This window comes from Ambystoma mexicanum, chromosome 3q (assembly GCF_040938575.1).
Source record: "Ambystoma mexicanum isolate Mex_15411 chromosome 3q, UKY_AmexF1_1, whole genome shotgun sequence".
NCBI lineage: Eukaryota > Metazoa > Chordata > Amphibia > Caudata > Ambystomatidae > Ambystoma > Ambystoma mexicanum.
In genome coordinates, this window is record NC_090926.1 from 248,000,931 (window position 1) to 248,021,539 (window position 20,609).

Consider the following 20,609-nt stretch of genomic DNA (forward strand, 5'->3'; position numbering starts at 1 on the left):
CTACAGGCCACCTCGCTCTACCACCCTGATACTCTCTGAATGGGCCGATTTCTGCTTCTCCCTCCTCTCAACCACCTCTAAACTCCTTCTCTCGGGCGATTTCAACATCCACCTGGACTCCTCTATCCATATCCACTCTCTTCATGACCTCTGCACTTTGCTATCCCTCACCATTCTCCCTTCTGGTACAACCCACCCAGCTGGATACACTGTGGATGCCCTCATCCACTCTGATATTTCACTCTCCTCCCCACTGATCACCCCTCTCTCCTGGTCAGACCACTCTCTCCTTTCCTCTCACCTGGGTCCCCTCAGCCCTCTGTCCGTGCACCTCCTGCAGCCCTGCCAACCTTGTTCAGGAATATCCGTCTGATGAAATGAGTTACAACTGCTGCCTTCTCATCCACCTTCACCTCCCCCCCACCCCCTTTTCCTCCACCCCTGACTCTGCTCTCAGCAACTTCCATCTGGCCATTACTAACACTCTGGATATTCTTGCCCCAGTCATGAGGAGCCACCTGAAACCTGCCTCTAAGCGTAACACCAGGTACGACTCTGAACTTGAAACCCTAAAACACAAGTTCAGAGCTGTGGCACAGAAGTGGCTGAACTCTGGCTCACCCACTGAAAAACTGGCTGTTGCCTGATCCAAAGACAATACAGACTTTCCATCCGCGCCAAGAAAAGGGCCCACAGCCAGGCCTCGCCCCTCCCAAGCCATCTGCAATGCATTGGCCACTCACTAGGACATTCTGAGCACCCTTGCATATATATCTCCCTCTCCCTCTCCCCTGTCACACCTCATGATGTCACCAGAGTTTTCCGCTCCATGAAGGTCTCCTCCAAACAACAGGTTTCCCCTTGCTCCTCCAGAACCATAAAGGACAACATTGGCTCTCGTGCCCCTGCACTTGCTGATTTCTGCAACCACTCTTGCCACTGGATCTTTCTCCTCCTGAAAAAACCTTCAGCAGACCCCACTTGTCCAGCCAACTATCGCTGCTAGCCTTTCCCCAACTTACTTCACACTCTGAACTTGGTGACTGTCTCCACAGGCATCAATCTGGATTCTGAGCATCCAGAGGCATGGAAACTGCTCTTCTGAACACCTGTGAAGAACTGCTCGCATCTCTGGATTTTAACTCTCCTGCCGTCCTCATTCTACTTGATCTCTCCTCTGCCTTTGACACGATTCACCACTTCATCCTCCTAAAATGGCTCCATGATTCCCTGGGTATCTCGGAGTGGGCACTGGACTGGCTGACCTCCTTCCTATATGACCATCTGTCCCAGGTTATTCTGCGCCCCTTCTCCTCCCCTACCTCTTGATCCACCTGTGGTGACCCTCAGTGCTCCAACCTCTCCCCCTGGCTGTTTACCACTTACCTTGCTCCACTGGCACTCCTCATTTCCAGCTTCTCCCCTAACTTCCAGTGACTTCTTCAAGCTTCCTGTTGACCCTCTTTTCTGCCATCCAGTCCTGGTGCACTTACAACGATCTCTGCCACAATGCCAGCAAAATGAGATCCTTCCTATTGAGACCATTGCTCCCTCTTTCTTCCCCTCACTTTGACCATCTTCTATGGGCTCTACCCCTTCTCCTATTTTAGAAGCCAGAAACCTTGGAGTCCTTTTCGACTCCTCTCTCCTTCCTCTCTCACATTCTGGACATTGCCAAAAAGTCCCACTTTCAACTCTTCCTTCTCAAAGGAATTCTCCCTTTCCCCCAGAACCTCAATGTTACCGGAGCCCTGGTTCTATTTAGGCTAGACTACTGCAATAGCCTTCTGTTGAATCTACCCTCTTACTCCCTACAACCCCTCTGCCTAATCCAGAATAGGGCAGCAAGACCTATCATTCGCCTCATTCCCAGGGATCACATCTCTCCTGTCCTAATAACTCTTCATTGGTTCCCAGTTGCTGTAAGGATCACATTAAAATCCCTCTGCATCATCCATAAGGCTGTCTATGGCTGGGGACAATGCTATCTGCAACTTGCTCTTACTTAATACTCTCCTACTAGACCTCTACGTTCCTCTGGTACCAACTCTGTGTGTCAAGCGTTTCGCTAAATGGAGGGCTGGTCGCCAATGTCTTTTCTCAGCTGGCTCCCTCTTATGGTACAGCCTCCCCCTTCCTTTTGGTCTTGAGCCGGATCTCCTCAAGTTCCAGAAGCTCCTCAATTTCCTTTTCACCTCCTCCCCTTCCGGCCTCCTCTGCTAACCCCACAGTTGCAGAGATTGGTGTCCAGGACCCTTAAGTGTCCTTCGGGGCCCTAGCTTTCCACACCCAGCCTCCCCCCCCCCCCCCCCCCACTCACACTTGCCTTGGCACCCACTGGCCTATGCCTCTGTAGGCCTGCACTTACCTATTTACTGCCGCTGATCGCCCCCTAGCACTTCCTACACTGGGCGCTTACATCTGCTGCTCACTCAACGTGCGGGGACACTCCACCACTCACCCCCACTCCTCTGCCTGCACTTACACTCGTTAAGTGCTCACAAGGCCTAGTAGATCCGTCTTTATCCTCCGTGTATTGTTTTCAATCCCAGGTTCCCTCCCTGTTGCCCTGTGGGCGCTTTGAAACACAATTTACTTGTTGTATAAGTGCCTAACAAATGCATGCTAAATAAATCCCCTGATGCAATGCTTCCTGCTGGGGGAATGGACCCCCCCAATTTGAAGAGTTCTCTTTGATACTGCTGGTTGAGGTGTTCTTCTTGGCTTCCCGGGAGCAGCACAATGGCAGGATTGGTCGTGGAGTCCCCCACGCATGTCATCGGCCCCTCATCGCCAAATGTGATGTGGATAAGTCGTGAACCGCAGGAATATCCTGGTTCTCAAGACTTGCGGCCCATTGCACGTGAAGCCTTCCCTCCAGGCTACAATCTTATTGTGCATAAAAGACAAGCAGGGTAGGTGGTGTGGCTATCCTGTACAAATACTTCCTGTCTTTTCACACTGAGGAACAACCCTGCAAAGACTGCAAATCCCTCCTGGTAAATTCAGGCTCACCCCCTTGCACACTAACAGCTTCCTGCTCCTATATGGACCCCTGGAGTACAATAGGTGTTTGCAGAATCCCTAAGCCACTCCCTAGCAGTCACCTTGGTCTCCTACACCCTCATAATATTAGGAGGCTTCAATATCTGGTTTGACAACCCATGGCATTGTCCCTAGTGGACTGGAAACCCTACATCTAACACAACCAGTCTCAGGCACTAGCCACTTTGTAGGCCACACCCTTGACACAATTTTCAGCTCATTAGACCTTATCACACTGTTACTCCGCCCACTTGTCTGGATGGACCGCTCGGCCATCTTCACTATTTTGACTGTAGATCCTCCCTGGCAGCCACCTGCCCACTCCCGCCTTTTGGAAGAAAGTCAAAGTAACTCCTGACCTGGCAGATTCCTTACTGGACTTGCTGACATCCATACTCCCATTCAGGCATGATCGCCACCCTCCACTTTGATCTTGGGCTCTCAGAAGCACACAGCCCACTCACACCAGTCAGAACCTTCTCGAGCAGACGAGGCTGGGTCATTATAAGTTTGCGGGCTGGAAGTAAATCGGGCTCCCAGTGGCAAAAAACAGCTGGTATTTCCAGCACTGGTGTGCCAGAAATACCGGCAATCGGGAATCCATGGAATGGGGATTTACTGCCCTTTCTGCCACCTGTAATATCCTGGAAATTCTGTGATATCGGGTAGTGGAAACAGTAGGCTAGTTGGCGGGATACTGGCAAACTTCTAATGACTCCCAAGGCCTCCCTCCCAGATGGAGCCCCTTCGCCCTCCAAACTCTCAAATCCTAGAGCCACAAACTAGAACGCAGATGGCGTGCAGATCCATCACTATTGAACAGAATAGCATACACCTGCCAGCTCAAAGCTTACCGGCATGCCTAGATGACAAAATGGATTGAGTTCCAAAGGGTGAGTGCATGAAAAGAGAAGGGTTGTTTGCAGGTCCTCTTTGCGGACAAGTTGGTATTCAAGCCAGCCGGCCGATTTGCTTCGTGAGGAGGGTGTGCCAGCAGATACGTGGAGCTTAGCCACCAGTTACGCTGTTGTGCTACTCGTGACTGCTTTGTAGATGATTAATGCAGTCTTGAACAGTATCCTGGCTTGGCTCGGAAGCCATTGTAGTTTGTGTAGGAAGAGGGTGATTAGATCAAATTTACATGCTCTCGTATTAAGACCTGCTGCTGTGTGGTGGACTGCTTTTAGGGAAGCCAAGTCAGGACAGCGTTTCCACCATCGATGTGCGAGAACACCCGGGCCTGCACTACTGTCCAGAAGTCTTGCAGCGCTATTTACTCATGTAAAATTGTATTGTGGTGGATGGCTATATTAAGATCTTTGGGGAGAGTGCCCTGAGACTCCATGTAAAGGTTAAAAAGGATTGGTTAGAGGATGAAGCCTTGGGGCACTCCGCAGGAGACCCGGAGTCGGTTAGAATGCAATGACTTCATCTGGTCAGCCTGGTGTCTGCCTGAGAGGTCGGAGGTAAACCAATCAGGATTGTGCCAGTGAATCTTATCCTGTCAGCAAGGAGGGAGAGCAGGATGTGGTGGTTGACCGTGTCAGATGCTGCTGAGAGGTCGAGTCGCCCTTATCCATGATTTGGAGGGCATCCTCCACCACCATAATGATGGCTGTCTCAATGCTACACTTGGGGCGAAACCTTGACTGATAGTCATTTAGGAGGTGGAGTTGATCTAGTCTGGCGAGTAGTTGTGAAGGAACTACTTTTCTCAAGGGTTTGCCAATAAACGGGAGACTCGTAATGGGCCTGTAGTTGGCCAGGTCGTCTGATCTTGGGTTGTTTTTTGTTCAAAAGATGTTGTAGGAGACCAGTCTTGAGGGTGTCCGGAAATTACCCTTCTGTGAGGGAGGCATTAATGATGTAGATGGGCGATTTGAGCGCCAAGTAGGAGAGCTGGTGGGGAGGTGCGGGTGGGGGGGGAGAGTTTGGTCCAGAAGGGAATTGTGCATGCAGGGGATGCATATGCTGTGAGGTTTGTGCAGTAGCACGTTTTGGGCGCGTGGGATTAGCATAATAAACAGACTTGGGCCCAAATGACTGGACAGACTCCAAGAAATGGCAAAGTACTATTTTATTATCAATTCAAAAAAGTAGGGCAATTCAATAAGGGCAATCTGACGAACAACGAAATGTAGTCCACCCACTCGCAATGATGTTTGGTTACACAAAGTCCTTATACCTCAATATGCGCCAGCTATGACATCATCCTACGTGGCAAATAATAAAACCTATGTGGTTTAAGGATTGTTTAGGGGAACATATCTACTTGTAGTTTATGTGTTACTGATTTTATTGGCTGCTCCTACTCTGGTAAGCAAGCCTCGAACTTCCCTCTAACTACGTATAATACAGATTATAACCGTATACCGAGTAGCGGATTGGCTTCTGAAACATTGTATGCTCATTGTTGCATAGGCCCTCATGATAGGTTTGCATCCTCTACCAACCTTGGACACTTGGCTCACTAGCAGCACTCTGGTGCAGAGAAAAGTCAGGCTACTACCCACTTGCCCAATTAATCCATCATCTCTCATCGGTCAGGCCATAAGCCAAGGCTTCATCTTTGTAGTTGACCCTGCAGACTGTTCTCTGCCCTGGGACTTTCAAGAAAGTGTAGGCACACCATTATCTTCATCGGGAGCTTAATGTATGGGTCTTAATTTTCAAGTTCGGAATCACGTGTGTGGTGACCACGATTATGTCCATTTCAACCTTTTATTTAGTGCTATTTAATTCAATTAGGCTGGGTGTTCTTACTCTTCTTGGTCTCTGGAGACTTGGTTGCTCTACCCCACATAAGCTTTCTGCGTCTTTAACTGTTCAATATTTGGCACTTGCAGATGTTTTCTTCTTTGCTTAATCTAATGGGGCCGATGGTTTGGTCGTAGCCAGTTGGATTTTAGGGCAGCATTAATGTCCACCAGTTTCATAGAGTTGTGAATAATTCCAGGATGCCTGAGACATTCCGTGTGGTGGGGAAGTCTGCATATTTTGTTCTAGCTCATTGACTGGGAGGGTTTTGATTGAGCTGTGTTGAGTGAGGCGGCGTTTAGCCTGACCTTTTGTGAGCAGAAGTTGAGTGGATGACTGGTAATGGGATGTCGGCATGGTCACACCAGTCAAGTGGCATAGGATCTGCACAGGTGATGCAAGGGGATGATGTGAAGAATAAGTCTATCATGTTGCTTTGCGTGGGGGAGAGCACAATTTGCTTAAGGTCCATGGACGCAGTCAGTGAGAAAAGCATGCTTTGTGTGTGGTTCTCAGCCTGGGACTCTGGGACGTGAAAATCACTGAGAAAGACATTATTAGAATTTGCTAATTTGGCAGAGGAGATTAATTTGGAGATGTCTGTAATGAAAGAGTCACTCTTGTGAGGTGGTCTGTAGATGAGGTGGAAGGTGATGGATTCCGTGATTCAAAAGAGCTTGTTCTGAAAGAGGGGGTGATGGAGCATGGCCAATCACTCCTGTGGATGATTGCCACTCGTTTCCTGGCTCGTCGGCATGCTGGATGCAGTAGCCTTGGCGTAGGAGGACATCGAAAACATGGGGGTGGAGTTGGGATGAACCATGTTTTAGTGATGAACAGGGCATCAAGCGTGTTGTAGAAGATGAGGTCAGCGATCTCTGCAGCGTGGCTGATGGTTGAGCGAGTATTGATCAACATGAGAGGGCGTGTGCATGTGGTCCGTGGGTGTTGGATGGAGGCAAAGGCGATATCGATAAGGCTTGCTAGGGTAACTTGCCGGGGCTGCCCAGGGAACATTCGAACCCTAGTGGGAATGGGCTGTGGAGAGACGAGACACATGGCAATGTCTTCTGGTGAGTAGCAGTAGAAGCAATTAGTTTGCAGGTGAAATGCAGGATAGCTGGCCAGGCCCTTGGCCCTATCAAGCCTGAACAGGCACAAACAGGTTAGGTCCTGGTCTTCGCCTTTTTTTTGCTGAGGACGCCAGCGATGAGAACTGATTAAATAGGTGGTGGGCGGAGTAACTGGGCCTTGGCACATGACAAGCAGCCTACTCAAGTCTATAGAATCACCAGTGCTCTGAACCCCTCTAGGGAACTCCACAGGCTTATCTTTGAATTCAATGCCCTACCGTGCACCTCCTCCCACACCCAAACACTCAGCGACTCCCTCTCGACCACAACACAGCCCTAGAAAGAAACCTTGCCATCATCACTAAACTAGCATCGCTTTTCCTTCCCTCTCCTGTGACTGTGGCCTGGACATCGGAACCACAATCTCCCACCCTGGAATTCGAAAGTTACTATCTAACAGCCGCCCCTCAGGGTCCCCTGGAGACCCTTGCCCCCCTACTCTACTAAAAGAAATCCTAACTTTGACCTGTGCCGGCATCATCTAAAGATATGTCAACACAGCTCTCATTTCTGGCACCTTCTCAGGAGAATTGAGGACCTCCTACATCAAGCCCTGACTCAAAAAGCCCTCCCACAACCCCTTGTCCCGACCAATTACAGACCCATCTCAAATCTTCATAGCTAAACTAATTGACAGAACAGCCTACTCTCAACTATGCCATTTCACAGACTCCTACCAAATCCTCGACTCCCCTGACCCCCTCCACCCAATCCGGCTTCAGCCCCTTATGAGGAACTAAATCGCACCTATTCTCCATCTAGGATGATCTGAAAAGACACTCCGATGCGGAAGGCTGCACTGCCCTAATTGTACTCTACCACTCGGTCATCTTTGATCCCATTGACCACCCCACCCTCACAGACCGCCTCCGCTCTCTCTGCATCAGGGACGCAGCCCTGATGTGGATATCCTCCTTCCTCTCCAAAAGATCCCAAATAATACACATGCCTCCTGTCTCCTTGACCCCCCCCCCACCCAGTTGCCCTTAGACTGCCACAAGGTGTCTCTCGCCCCCATCTGCTCTTTATCCTCTGCTTGAGCCCTCTCCCCACACTCATTTGATCCTATGTCCTTAGTTGCTATAACTATGCAGACAGCCAAATCGTCTTCAAAATCCCAAAGGGCCCCCTCTTTAGAAATCGAGCACTGGATGACTGCCAACCACCTCCTTCTCAACCCAGGAAAAACCGAGATCATGCTCTGCAGAAAGACCGCACTCTTCCCAAACCCACCACATGGCAGCTCTTTACACCCACCCACGCGGCATCTCCAACACAGTAAAAAACCTCTGATGCATTATAGACCCGGACCTGACCCTATCACATCACATCAATTCTGTGACAAAAAGCTGCTGCATAGACATGCGCATTCTCTGCTGCATCTTTCCATGCCCGACCTTCCCACATACAGTCTCGGTGATCGTTGCTTTCATGCTTTCACACTTGGGCTGTGCTGATGCCCTATACCTGTGAGGGTGATGCGGGGGTGGCTGCATCACAACTAAAAACTCCAATGGGTACAAAACACAGCTGTGAGGCTTCTCCTTGCTCTAGAGAACACATCATACCCGCCCTCTGTGTCCTTAACTTTCTGTCGCTCGTGCAATAATCCCCCTTCGAGGCAATGTGCATCACCCACTGAGCTCTCCACAACTCAGTTGAGGTATCCGAGAAATTAACCTTGGTAGGGAGCTGCGCACAAACCCAAAAAGGTAGATCTGGTTTTTATAAATGTTAATGGGATTGGAAACACTATTCGAGAGGTATGCGTCAGTAGTGGGGCCCAGAAGGGTAATTTCTCGAACACCCTTCAAACAAGACAAAACGGGGAGTTTGGAGTGCCTCACTTTCTGCGCTGCCTGCATATATCGATGTGAAACGAGTATAACAAGGCAAATAATAAATCCAGATAATGTAGTTAAATATACACTTTTCCAACTTGAGCATTACCACATGAGTAATAATCCATTGACATAGATTGAGGCTGTCATGTATCTGAAAATGGTACCAGAAGGCACTTTTGGATAAACGTTTTGTCAATTTAAAGATTTTCACAAAGATGTTTTTAATGTTCCATAAACTTAAACAACAAAAACGCCAACACGTGTTTCAACCCTTACAGGGCCGTCTTCAGAACATAAGGTTTCCAAGGCAGACGAGCAAGCCGATTGGTTTGGGAGGAAAGACCAGCATCCAAACAGTTCCAGGGTTTTTGGAGGCAATTTAAGTACAGCCATCAAGCTAAGTCTAAAGGTGGCCGCAGTACAAGGGATATGCTGATATTGATCAGTCCAAATCCCCTCAGAAAATGCAAAATGTCTGACAACCACCACTGTGGCCCTTGGGGGCAGGCTTTGTCATATTTGCAAGGTTTGGATTGAGCTTATTCAGGTTCCTAGAACTTCAGGACAGTGAGGTTGGGTCACCAATTAGAATTCTCAATGCCTCCAGTTGCACACAGCCCCCAGAAAGTTCACAAGCTACCTGGTTCCTCTGGTGTCTGTACTGCTTCTGGGGGTATCCAGATGTTTCCCTGTCCGAAGACCCCTTGTTCAGATCAGCATATGGGGCAATCACGCAGGGTCTCATTATGAGGATGTCAGTTGCTGGCGTATTAGCGGTTTCTGGTGAATGGAGGCAAATCTCATCCAGAATTCTTGCCGGAAATGACGTTCATGAGGGCCCAGTGCAATAAGGTTGGGGAAGGTCTTTATTTTAGAGGACTGGGCTTATTGCCCGTAGAAGGCTTTGAGAGCAATGCTTGGGAAGGATTCTGACTCGGCCCGAGAAATGCTTTGGATTCATGTACACACGATGTCCTATGTGTTTCTGTAGGTCATACCACTTTTCAGGCTTTTTCTCGTGGACTCCTCATACTTATTCAACTACAAGACTTATTATTTTAATATGCATGTTGTTTATGTAAAATGAATAATAAATCCGTCTTACTTCTAATTGACACATTTTTGTCATACTTCACTCTTTTTGTTTTTTTACCCATACTATACAGGTGATCAATTTAGCGAATTAATTGTAAGTGCCAGTCCAAATTTGTTTTATTTGAAAACTGATTGGTTACGTTCCGGTGGAAGCATCGGTTTTGTAGGTGTTTCTGGTGCCCTGGCAAGACTACAGCGGAGACCATTTGTCACCCACGTTCACAAAGCTTGGATGCTGGTTTCTCAGTCAATCGAAGCTTAAATCCCAATATCGGAAGTCTTGAGGCAGAATCTTTGATGGTGGCTGCGCAGCTTGAATCTTATAAAAGCATTGGACCTGGATGCCACCCCTTCCCCTTCCTGTACCACAATTTCTGTAGATGCTTGTGGCCTCTTATCGGTCAGAACCACGCTATGCTCCTAGCGCAATGAGGTGCAGGGCCAAGCTTCCTATGCCGTGCCGCCCTTTTGGAGAGCCAAAAGGGCTTGGCATTGAAATTGAAGCTGGGAGAGGCCCCCCTGATTCCTTGCGCTCCCCCATCGGAGGCAGGCAGCACAGTCCCCTGTAAAAATAGTGCACCCGGTTGGACTGTGCAGCCTGCCACTGCAGTGTGAGAGGTGCATGTTATATTAGATCATTCATCTAATCTATCATGTACATTTATCAGGGGCGGTGCCCCTCGCCACTACAAAGGCGCGACCACTGCTGACTACAGTTACTGCACTGTATCATCTGCATATTAGTACACAGAAACGTCGGGTCCATGAGAAGGGCACTCGCAGACACCATGTATAGGTTCAATGATTCTTGACCAGATGGACGACTGCAGGTCGGAAAAATGGGACTTGCGGGCGTGGAGATGTGTAGCCCCCCCATCGGAACCGGTAGTGGCTACCAAATACAGAGTCTGTAAACCCCATCCATCTTGCTAGAAGTATGAGTATCGGCAGTGTCTAATGGCAGTTATGTAATGGATCGTCAACTACCTACTACACAGATTTGTAGTCCTTCAGCACCCGGTATTGATCTATTTGTTAGTGCAGCTGTAGAGATGGCCATTTCAATGACCTTCCCACAAAAGGATAGGTTGTGATTGGATGGTAATTCCCAAGGTCTCCTGGGTCATTTTGAGAAGCAGCCATATTAACTTGAGACGCTTATGAGGGGAAGTTCCCATGTAAGGTTGTTTTTGGGTTGAACATCTGTTAAGAAGAAGAGGATTTTCATAATGCAACAAATTGTTCTTCTCTGAATAGTCTAAGGAAATTCTGTTCGTTTAGGGTAAATTATGAAGTGTCATGCTTTTTAATCTAATGGGGGTCCTGTCCTAGTGTTTCTCTGGCTCCCTGGTCTATTAGCTAGTTTTTGGAGTATAGATCCTGGCACAGCCCTTAGCTCCAGTCTACAAATAGAAAGGGTCTGTGATAAACACCTGTGGGGGACTAGGGTTCTTACTAAAACACAATGGGGATAATTAAATATCAATGGTTCATAATCTCATACAGTTCAGGGATATAGCACCCTCCCTTGCTTAGGGTACAGGTTGAACATAGACATTCTAACCCTCTAGCCGCAAGCCGCCATCTTGGGCTAATGGTATTTCTTTATGCACTCTTATCCCCAAGTATTTCAATTGCCCAGGTTTTTTGTGAGACTGTTATTGCTGCACACCTGGACCAGTGTTTACTCACCTGGGCCTGCAGCCACGGGCAGTAGCCACTTTGCAACATGAGGGACTGCAACATAACTGTACGTCCATTTTGCTATGTTTTAACCGACATTTTGAAAAGGTGTTTTTATTTTTCCGCTCCCTTCTCGATATATCCACATGGGGAGACTGTCTCCAGCTTAGCAAGTCAGTGCACAGAACCCATTGACTAACCAAGCCTCGACAGTACTTTTGGTATTGCTTATAGCGCGAACCTAGCTCGAGAGCAACGGAGGGGGCCAGCATTGGACTTTGCATTTTAGACAGTAGTCGGTACTGCTGATGGAAGGGGCAGGATTTTTATTCATCCGGCAGGTATATTTTTTTTAAGAGCCATGTTATTGGTGTTTTGCAAAACTGGATGCTGGTCGGGGCCCTTCCAGCCACTGCCAGGATTAAGTTCCAGATGGTCAAGGTGTGGCAGGACAAGGTCTGCTTGAGAGTCTTCTCGTTACGGGCTAGCTTTGACTCCCAGCTTCATGGTTTTTATGCATAAGGCGTGCAAGCCTCCGGGATGTGGAGTTAGTCATCAGGTTTGTTTGTGTCCCGTTTAAGACTGCTTTATAGGGGATACATCCAATACATATTGCTCCAAGTGTATATTTATTTATTTGCATTTGTAGAGCGCACGTACAGCCCGGGGGCATTGTGGCGCTTGTTACAAGATTACAAGGAATTTTCAGTAGGCAGGTTACATATGACCAAACAGGTCTCTTAGTTGCACGTCCAGAGTTCATAACAATTTTTCTTAAGGCCATAAGGCCAGACATGTCTGCACAAAGTATTGTAGTCAGTGACTATTGTATTGTTTTTTATTTTTGTCTTTTAATTTCTTGTTTTTGTATTTTAATCACTTGAAGACCTCAAAATAAAGCGACAACATTATTTTTAAAAAGGGGAATCCACAAAGGCATTGGCGGGGGTGACTCAGTCGTACACAGCTCGGCTGGCCTCTTGCTTCCGGAGACGAACCCTCTTATCGCGTAACCACCAATGTCGTGAAGATGAATAGTGGAGAGGTGTAGAAGAACATCAACCCATCCCGTGCGAACCTAATTGTGCATTTTGGTTCTTGCAAGAAATCTCCATTGGCAATACGATTCCCTTGGCTCTCTGTATCCTCGTGTGTAAATCATTTATTCTCTTAAAAAAGGAACAAATGCCATAACTTGAAATCCCCGCCCAAGCACCCCTCAAATGTTAGACATGCCCAAATCCTTTCTGTCTTCCCACTACACCCTAAAGATAAAGTGCCCCCCCCCCCCCCACAAGAGTCTGCATCTCCTCTGATGTAAGTAATCAAGCGCAAGCACAGCAATTGCCCTCTGGTTTGTGGAATCTAGGTGCTTGAATAGAGAGCATTTTTATCTTCCGTTACGACTACCTGCACGCTTTAGGGCAATACCATGTAGGGGTGCATTTGGGTGTCAAAACCTTGTAATTGTGAGAATACTTGGTCCTTTTATGGGTACGTCCACAAGAAGCCAGGCAGTTTAGTGGTCCAACACTTTAAAGTTACACGTATTATTATTCGACCCTCTCGCAGTAGATCCTGGCACCTGCCTGAAGCTCCATGGGTTCAGTCCTTATACCCTTAGATGGAAGTCTGGGCCAGGTGGTCATCCCCCAAGCAACCACAGTAGCATTCTAGGCTGCCTGGGCAACTAGGTGCACATCTCGCCATGACCTGGAGCATGCAGCCTGTTCTAAAGATGCTGCACAGAAACAGTCGAGAAATTGAAGCCTATGTACAATTTACACTAAAGCTGAAACGCACCCAGCAACAGTGGGATTTGAATAACAGAGAAAATAATGGGAGCAAGTGGCATGTTGCGAGTGCCTAGCAAATTCCCATAGAATGCAAAACTAGATTTGTCAATTATTCTTTTTATTGGTTTTATAATGGATACGGATGCCCTCGGTGGCAAATGGCCTTGTGTACTGTGGCAGAGTGCATAGCGATGTAAGTGGGTGGGTTGGTGTTCTTTTGTACGTTTCGCTTGGCTTCTTCTTCAGTGTTGCTTATAAAGTGGTGAGATCGCCCCTCTCCGTTAGCAAGAAGCCGGGAGAAGAGCAGGGGGTCGCCTCCACTTTTTGGAATTGGCCTTTAAATATTTTATGTTGGTTGTTGTGTTCTGATATCTTCAAGCAATTAAAATACAACAATTAAACAATACTAATACTAGTCTCGGCTAACCGTACTGTATGCACTCATATGTATATTTGGAGCAGCACCTTCTGTGTGGTTGGCATCGTGGATCTCCCACTGACTTACTAGTTGGACCCTCCATGTATCAAGACTCTCAGGAACTGGGTGAAAAAAAATCTCTACGGGTATCAAAATGCGCAGGTTCGGTACTACCTGACCACCAACTACATATATTATTTTTGGACCATAATTATCAGAATGTTGCCATTTTATTTTATTGTGACATCTTTATTTAAATATGCATTATGGTTTCGGCTCTCTTCTTTCACTACATTCCTTCTGGTAACTTTGAATGTTGTGTTTACAGCGAGTTTGGGAGGTGTGTGTGGTCTAGTGGCTGTGAGGGTTCAGCGTCGTCATGGGGATGTAAATCTCCTGCAGATTGCTGGTCCCCTTTCCACATGAGGTCCTGTTGCTGCAAGGTGCTAATGTCAAGGGGAGAAGGGGAGGGTAAGGGAGCCGAGTGGGGGGCGGGGGGGCGAAATGCTGCTTCTGTGTGGTTCATGCAGAGGTGCACTGTACGTAATGTTTGTGTTCTGTGTGGTACATGAAGGTATGCCCCATGCATTCAATATTTCATGTAAAAATCAATGAAAACTACCCATTCGCTGGTGCGTATTTCCTCAATGACAAAATTAGTGGAGTAAATACAAACAACTTTAACAAATGCTGCAAGTGTAAAATGTCCAAATTAAGGAACATATTAAAAGTAACACTGGTGTGTGTGTGGCTGATTGAGTCCTGGGACCTAGTTGATTAAAGGTCTCCCAGCTGAGGCACACACCAAATCCCCAGTCTGTAAAATGGACACCAGGCTGGCTTTCGACCCCCCCCCCGCCCACCTTGCAGCTACACTGTTACAGAGAGTGACTGGCTTTCAGAAGACCATCGGTGTACTTAAGTCCCACGTCCCACTCCCCTCTCACTTCCAGAGCACCTCTGGCCAGTGCCCTCTCGTGAAGGTGTGGGCACATTTACCCCAGTTGCCATGTTGAATAATCATGGAGCCACCTACAAGTGAAATGATGAACAGCGTTTCCAAAGGATGTGCACTACCAGTAAGATTGACTTGGGACCAAACCAGGATCGAGACATGTGGCAGAATCCGCCATTTTGAAAACCTACATAAAATCAATATGTACAAAACCTCCTCATGTGTCCTTTGCCTGGAATTAGGAAGTGGAACATTGCCCTGCCCCTTGTTCCTTTTGTTTGGAAACTGTTAATCATTGTATGCGTTTTCTTTACAGGAAGTGGGACCTTTGTATTACTGGCGAACCTGAGCCTAAGATGGGGCCACACCCAGTATTTGCGGCAGAAGATTCAGACTGGTCTGGTCACTGTGTGGGGCCTGCGGTAGGTGTGCGTTTGGTCTTTGTTGGCAAGAGAAGGAACACTGCATTTTAGGATTCCATGTGCCTGAGGGACAGTTGGAACGAAATAAGGCTCTCCATTTTAAGTGATGGTTGATGCCACGCTTCACTGTGTTAAATACTGAAAAGTAAGGCCTACAAAATATGACGTACCTTTTTTAAATGATTTTGTTTTTTAGAGTGTGGTTCGCGTCCTTGCTTTGCTCTTTTTGTTCCACCCTCCCCCAAAAGATTTAAATGAAAAATCATGCCCACTGATGGGATTTGAAGTGACGAAATCTACAATGTGCTTGGCCTTTTCATTCTTTTTTCCTTTTATTTAACTGCTGGCACCCAGCACGCTTTGCAGGAGGACTTGACTGTAGGCTTTCGTATGTTGGTAAATAGTTTATCTCTTTGTTCATGGTTTGTTTTGTCTCAGACTTGGTGGCTTTCTGTTCCTGAGGATCCTGAAAGAAGGCCAGGACAAACGGTTCAACCACGCCCGTGAAAACCCTGCAACTTTCTTTGTGTACTGGACCCTGCAAGGTGAGAATTGGCAACTTCCCTTCCTCGCTTTGTTGGAAGGGCAGGTTATTCCCCAGCCCTTTGTTGTTATGTTCTGCCTTAGTCTTTGGTCTTTTGAGACTTTAGTGTAATAACCCAATTTTGTCTTTTCATCAGGTGTCTGGATATTTGTCACTCTGCTCCCAACCTTGATTCTAAACTTGGAGAAGCGCGACCGCGCACTGGGTTCGAGAGATTATCTTGGTTGGACCCTTTGGGCAGTGGGCTTTCTCATCCAGGCTGTTGCGGACCAACAAAAGTGGGCCTTCAAGGCTGACCCGGACAATACAGTGAGTATTAGTCATACCCCTAGGATGGTTTCAAGGCCCACATGAGAGATGGCCGAACCTTCCCACGGTAACTAGCCCATCTAAACCCCTGTTGCCAACCTATTTTACAATTTTTCTGCAGCAAGGATCACAGGTTGCCAGGTAATGAGATCTCCATTTTCAAGAAGGTATATTTCAGCATGAGAACACACAGGGTCTGCGAAGAGTGGGGATAGGGAAGGGGCGGGGGGGGGGGGGGGGGGTGGCAGACTTGTAAATGAAAATATATGCAATCACAATGGTGTGTGTAGGACTCGATTTTTGAGGGGCAACAAGCTCTGGAATTGGTGCTTCAATTAGAAAGTTGTAGGTATGAAATTCCTTGGTTGAACCTGTAGATCTTGATATTTTATTTCTATCGCGCTCATGTTTCTTAGCGCCTTACCCCCCCCTTACCCCCCCCCCTCTATAGTCTTAATGTAATGTGCAGATCATGAAAGTCGAGACCAGATGCCCAGCGATTGTCTATAGCCCCTTGAATAGATGCTTGGGACGACCGATTCGCCTATGTCGAGATGTCTCATCAGCCCTTTTTTGCAAGAATAATGCCTGGGTGCAACTGTCCTTTGGAGAAATCTGTATGACCAGGTGGCAAAGCTTTATTTCTTATAGAAATCTATTTGCATGTCTTCATATATTACTTCCTCGTTTTGCTGTTATGCAAAGGTTTAAAACGCTGAAACATGCAATCAACCATTTCTAAATGTTGGCACTCGTTTTTCTTTATTAAACTGCCCTGAGATGTGTAATCACTTCACCATATGTAACCTGTACTTCCCCCTTGCCACCAAGGCTACGTATACTCGACTGAACTGATTGTCAATTCTCTTTGGCAGGGATAAAGATTTAACGTTGCCAGACATTAAATCACTCACCCCCCTCAATTCTCCACATGCGCACAGCAGACCGTTTGGTACTCGTCAGTAGCTCGTTATCGCCCCCAAATGGCTAGTGTCAATGGCATACTTTGAGCCCTGCGTTAAAGGCTCCTCACTCTAAGGTACCCAGTAGGTCTGGTCATGTGTTGCAGCCTGCAAGAGCCTATAGAAACAAATCCAGGCGTGCACCGCAGTGACTTGTGACCTGCAAGGAATATTTTCTCCTCTGCTGTCAGGAGAGTCTTATTTTCCCATCCATATGCCTTCGAAGCAGCATGGTGCACTCAACAACAGAGGAAACCGTAAATGTGAAAGGTTGGTTTAATGGGACCGGTTTTATCTCTCAGCGACCAAGACTTGTCACCTCACAAGTTACTCTAATGAACATTCTAAAACATACTCCACAATTCCTGCCCTCATCTCCTGAATTCCACTGCTCTCGAAATTCACCACTTGGGGATTTCCCCACAATTGACGCACCCAGTCAGAGGCGTTGCTGGGGGGGTGGGGAGGGGCTAAGGGGGCTATAGCCCCTGGTCTTTTGGTTGTAACCCCAGATAGAATCTCAGGAGCTACAAGCAAAAGGCTAGCTAGCCCCTAGTCCCGACATTAGCGTAGCCCCGGGTCTTTTTCAGACCTAGCAACACCCCTGCACCCAGTAATTCCCTAACCGGATCTTGCGCCTGCCACTTCTCATTATCGGACTGTCAATGCTACCGAAGCCTGCTGCCTGCTCCTTTAGTAGGTTGTCTATTGTTGCCGGGCAACCCGATCTATTTGGAGAGTGGTAACCAGGCCCTCCAGACCTTCCCCATAGCATATGCGGAGAAGTCGAGTCAATACCATAGAAGAGGTACAAAGTATGCTTCCAACAATATCTTTAAGATTAAAAAAATAATCGAGTGCAGGGGTGGATAAACGCCTACCAGGACTAGGGGGCACTCTTGAAACAAAGGTATTTCTAAATAAGACTCTTTCATGAGGTGTTAAAACTAAATGGTGTTCCTATTAAGCACTGATGCGTCCATCGTGAAAGCATCAGATGTCCAAAATAATAATGTATTTATATGGCACTTTATCCAAAGCGCTTAACATAGAACTTATTTACATACATTATTATTACCCAATCGAACTTGGTACTCACTTTATCAACCTCGGAATGTTGAAAGGCTGATTCAACCTTAGGCTATGAACCTGCGACCTGCAGATCAAACCCAGATCACAGCCTCAAGTGCTCAACCTGCCGAGCTATCTTACCTTTTTCTAATGCATCCTCACCCTCCGACATTTCCAAATGATAACAGCCAACAGAAAAGTCTCAATCCTAATCTTCATAAAAGTTCTAAGGACTGTCCAAATCAAGCAGTTCACAAACCTCCTCAAAGTAAAAACCCTATCCCAGTGTAACAAAACACTTGGTTCTCTCAACAGGTCCCCCCTGACAACCCAGACTTAGGGTTTCAGGATTCACAATAGTTCATTCTTGGGCTTTGGCTTTAATGGGCATTCCCCCCACCCAATTCAGCGTCCTTTTCAGGCAGCCAAAGTTCTCTTGCCCCTCCTGCCATGGGCCTCATTCCTTCCCTACGGGACACAAGAACTTGAGAGGCGCTGTTGTGCTCTGCTAGGCAGCCTTCCGCTTCCAGCCTCTTCAGGCTTACACGGCCTTCCTCCAGGCAGCACTGCCTCCAGTCCTCCTCTCTTCAGCAGCCTCCCTTTGTCTCAAAGGAGCATCAGCAGGTGCATCTGCTTCCTCTGCGTCCATGACCGCTTTTATATGTATACGGCTGTGTTTTTTTTTTGTAAGGCTGGCTCTGACTGGCTGTGCCCCCTGTGCTCTTGTATTCATCTTCTGGGATTGGTCATTTGGCCACGGCTAGTTATCTGATTAAGGTAGTGTTTGGTTCATGAGGTAGTGGCTTTTATTTGGATTTGACTTGATTTATTAGGTCTGGGTGGCTTGCGGCGCCATCTTGAAATTGCCTAGATGCGGTTTCTTCTGCTGAGTGTAGCGTGTCCCCCAGGTTTGGGCGCTGGAATTCCTGGTCAATGAGATCCTGACTGGTTGTCTCTATATTTCATCCGAATGCCTTGTGATGTATTCTGGGAAATGGAGTTCACCAGGTGTGAGACTGCACAGGGTTGTACTTGGGGTCAAGCTACCTTGTCTCTCTGGGACACCTGCTGTATAGTCCTTCCTGGGCTCTATGCATGAGGTTAGCATACGTCATCTTCCCCATCCGCTGGGCTGCTGGGCAATGTAGTCTGCTATAGTGGAGGTGGCCAAATACAGTGACAAAGGCTCATGAACTGAATGGAGCTCTGAGATGGGGGACTGCTGGCTGCCAGAAGGTCCTCGCCTATCACCCTCTGGGCCCACATAAGGAATGGCCGCTTCTAAACCGTCCTCTTGTTTCACTCCCCTCAGACCGGAGTGTGGAGAGTTCATCCAACTCGCACACACGATAACAACAATTGAGTAACAATATGAACTAACCTAATCCTTTGCCTAATGGCGTTTTTCGCATCTATTCCTTGCATCTTGCCACAAGCCATGAATTCTTCTAAGAATTCAGTGAGCTCCATAAACCAAACCTGTCTTATCCGAACAATGTTGTCTGCTTATGTTTAACCTCCCGTTGCCCCCAATACTTTGAACTGACATGGGCCTCATCACTAGTCTGGCGGTAACCTTTAAATGCGGCGGTAGCGCTATTACCGCCGCATTTAAGGGTCTGCCAGATCATGGCTTTGGCGGATTTCCCCCCAGCTCTGAGCTGGGGGGAAATCTGCAGCAAAATTGCTGATTTTTGGCACAATTACCGCCGGCGGGAAATCCGCCAGCGGTAATGGCGCAAATTTTCCACATTGGGCCCAATGGGGGATGAGGAATTCCCGAATGGGCCCAATGGGGAATGGGCAATAACCCTTCCGCCAAACCCGTGATCCGGCGCTAATAGCGCCGGGGGGGGGGGGTTGGCGGTAGGGCTATTACCGCCCAACTCGTGATGAGGCCCATTGTATGCAAGAAGTCTCTTCGTTTTTCTTTTCAAGCCTTGTCTGTAGCTGCAAGTATTTTCGTCACCCTTTACGTCCAATCAACTACTCTGTCAAAAATGGTTCCGTTTCTAGACAGTCCTGCCTTATCTTAATCAAAACCTTTTCCTCCCCTTCAACAGTGCTTCACTTGCATCTGGGGTCACCCAATGACACTAGAACGCACTGTCATGTATGCCCGTTTTCATTTCAAGCTTCAGTTGCCTCCCGTGCACCCCCCACACCCCGTAACTTGAGCATCTTACTGAGGCATCTGTCAAAGTGCGCCAAAGCTGCCCACCTGCTGCCCTATTCTCTGTTAGCAAATGCCCACAGAGCCATACCTCAGTGACATTTGCTTAATTTTCCGCCAAATTGCAGCAGGGAGCCAGTCTGAAAAAATATGAGTTACTCAACCTAACCACTGTGTTCTTAGTCCTCAGCCCCCTTAGCCATGTGATTGGGACATTTTTAGTGGGACATTAGAAGAGGATGTGTCTTGGCTTTCGAGAGGAACATGCCTTCAGTCCTATGGTCAGAAGCCTGAGCATCAAAGCCCGGATTAGTCCCAGGCTTTGTCCCCGCTGTTCTCTCCCTCTTCAGTGGACTAGTCAATGAGTGGAAACTATTTAGTGCTAGAACAGACTTGTGTGGA

General features: G+C 47.6%; 1 protein-coding gene across 1 annotated transcript in view; it reads left to right on the plus strand.

Moving 5' to 3' along the window:
- Positions 1-20,609, plus strand: part of LOC138582402 (uncharacterized) — a 40,088-nt gene that overhangs the window by 14,903 nt on the left and 4,576 nt on the right. Inside the window, exons 2-4 of the mRNA XM_069653666.1 lie at positions 15,043-15,148; positions 15,587-15,693; positions 15,829-16,001. Of these exons, the coding sequence (XP_069509767.1) occupies positions 15,043-15,148; positions 15,587-15,693; positions 15,829-16,001 (386 nt within the window). The remainder of the gene's footprint in view (positions 1-15,042; positions 15,149-15,586; positions 15,694-15,828; positions 16,002-20,609) is intronic.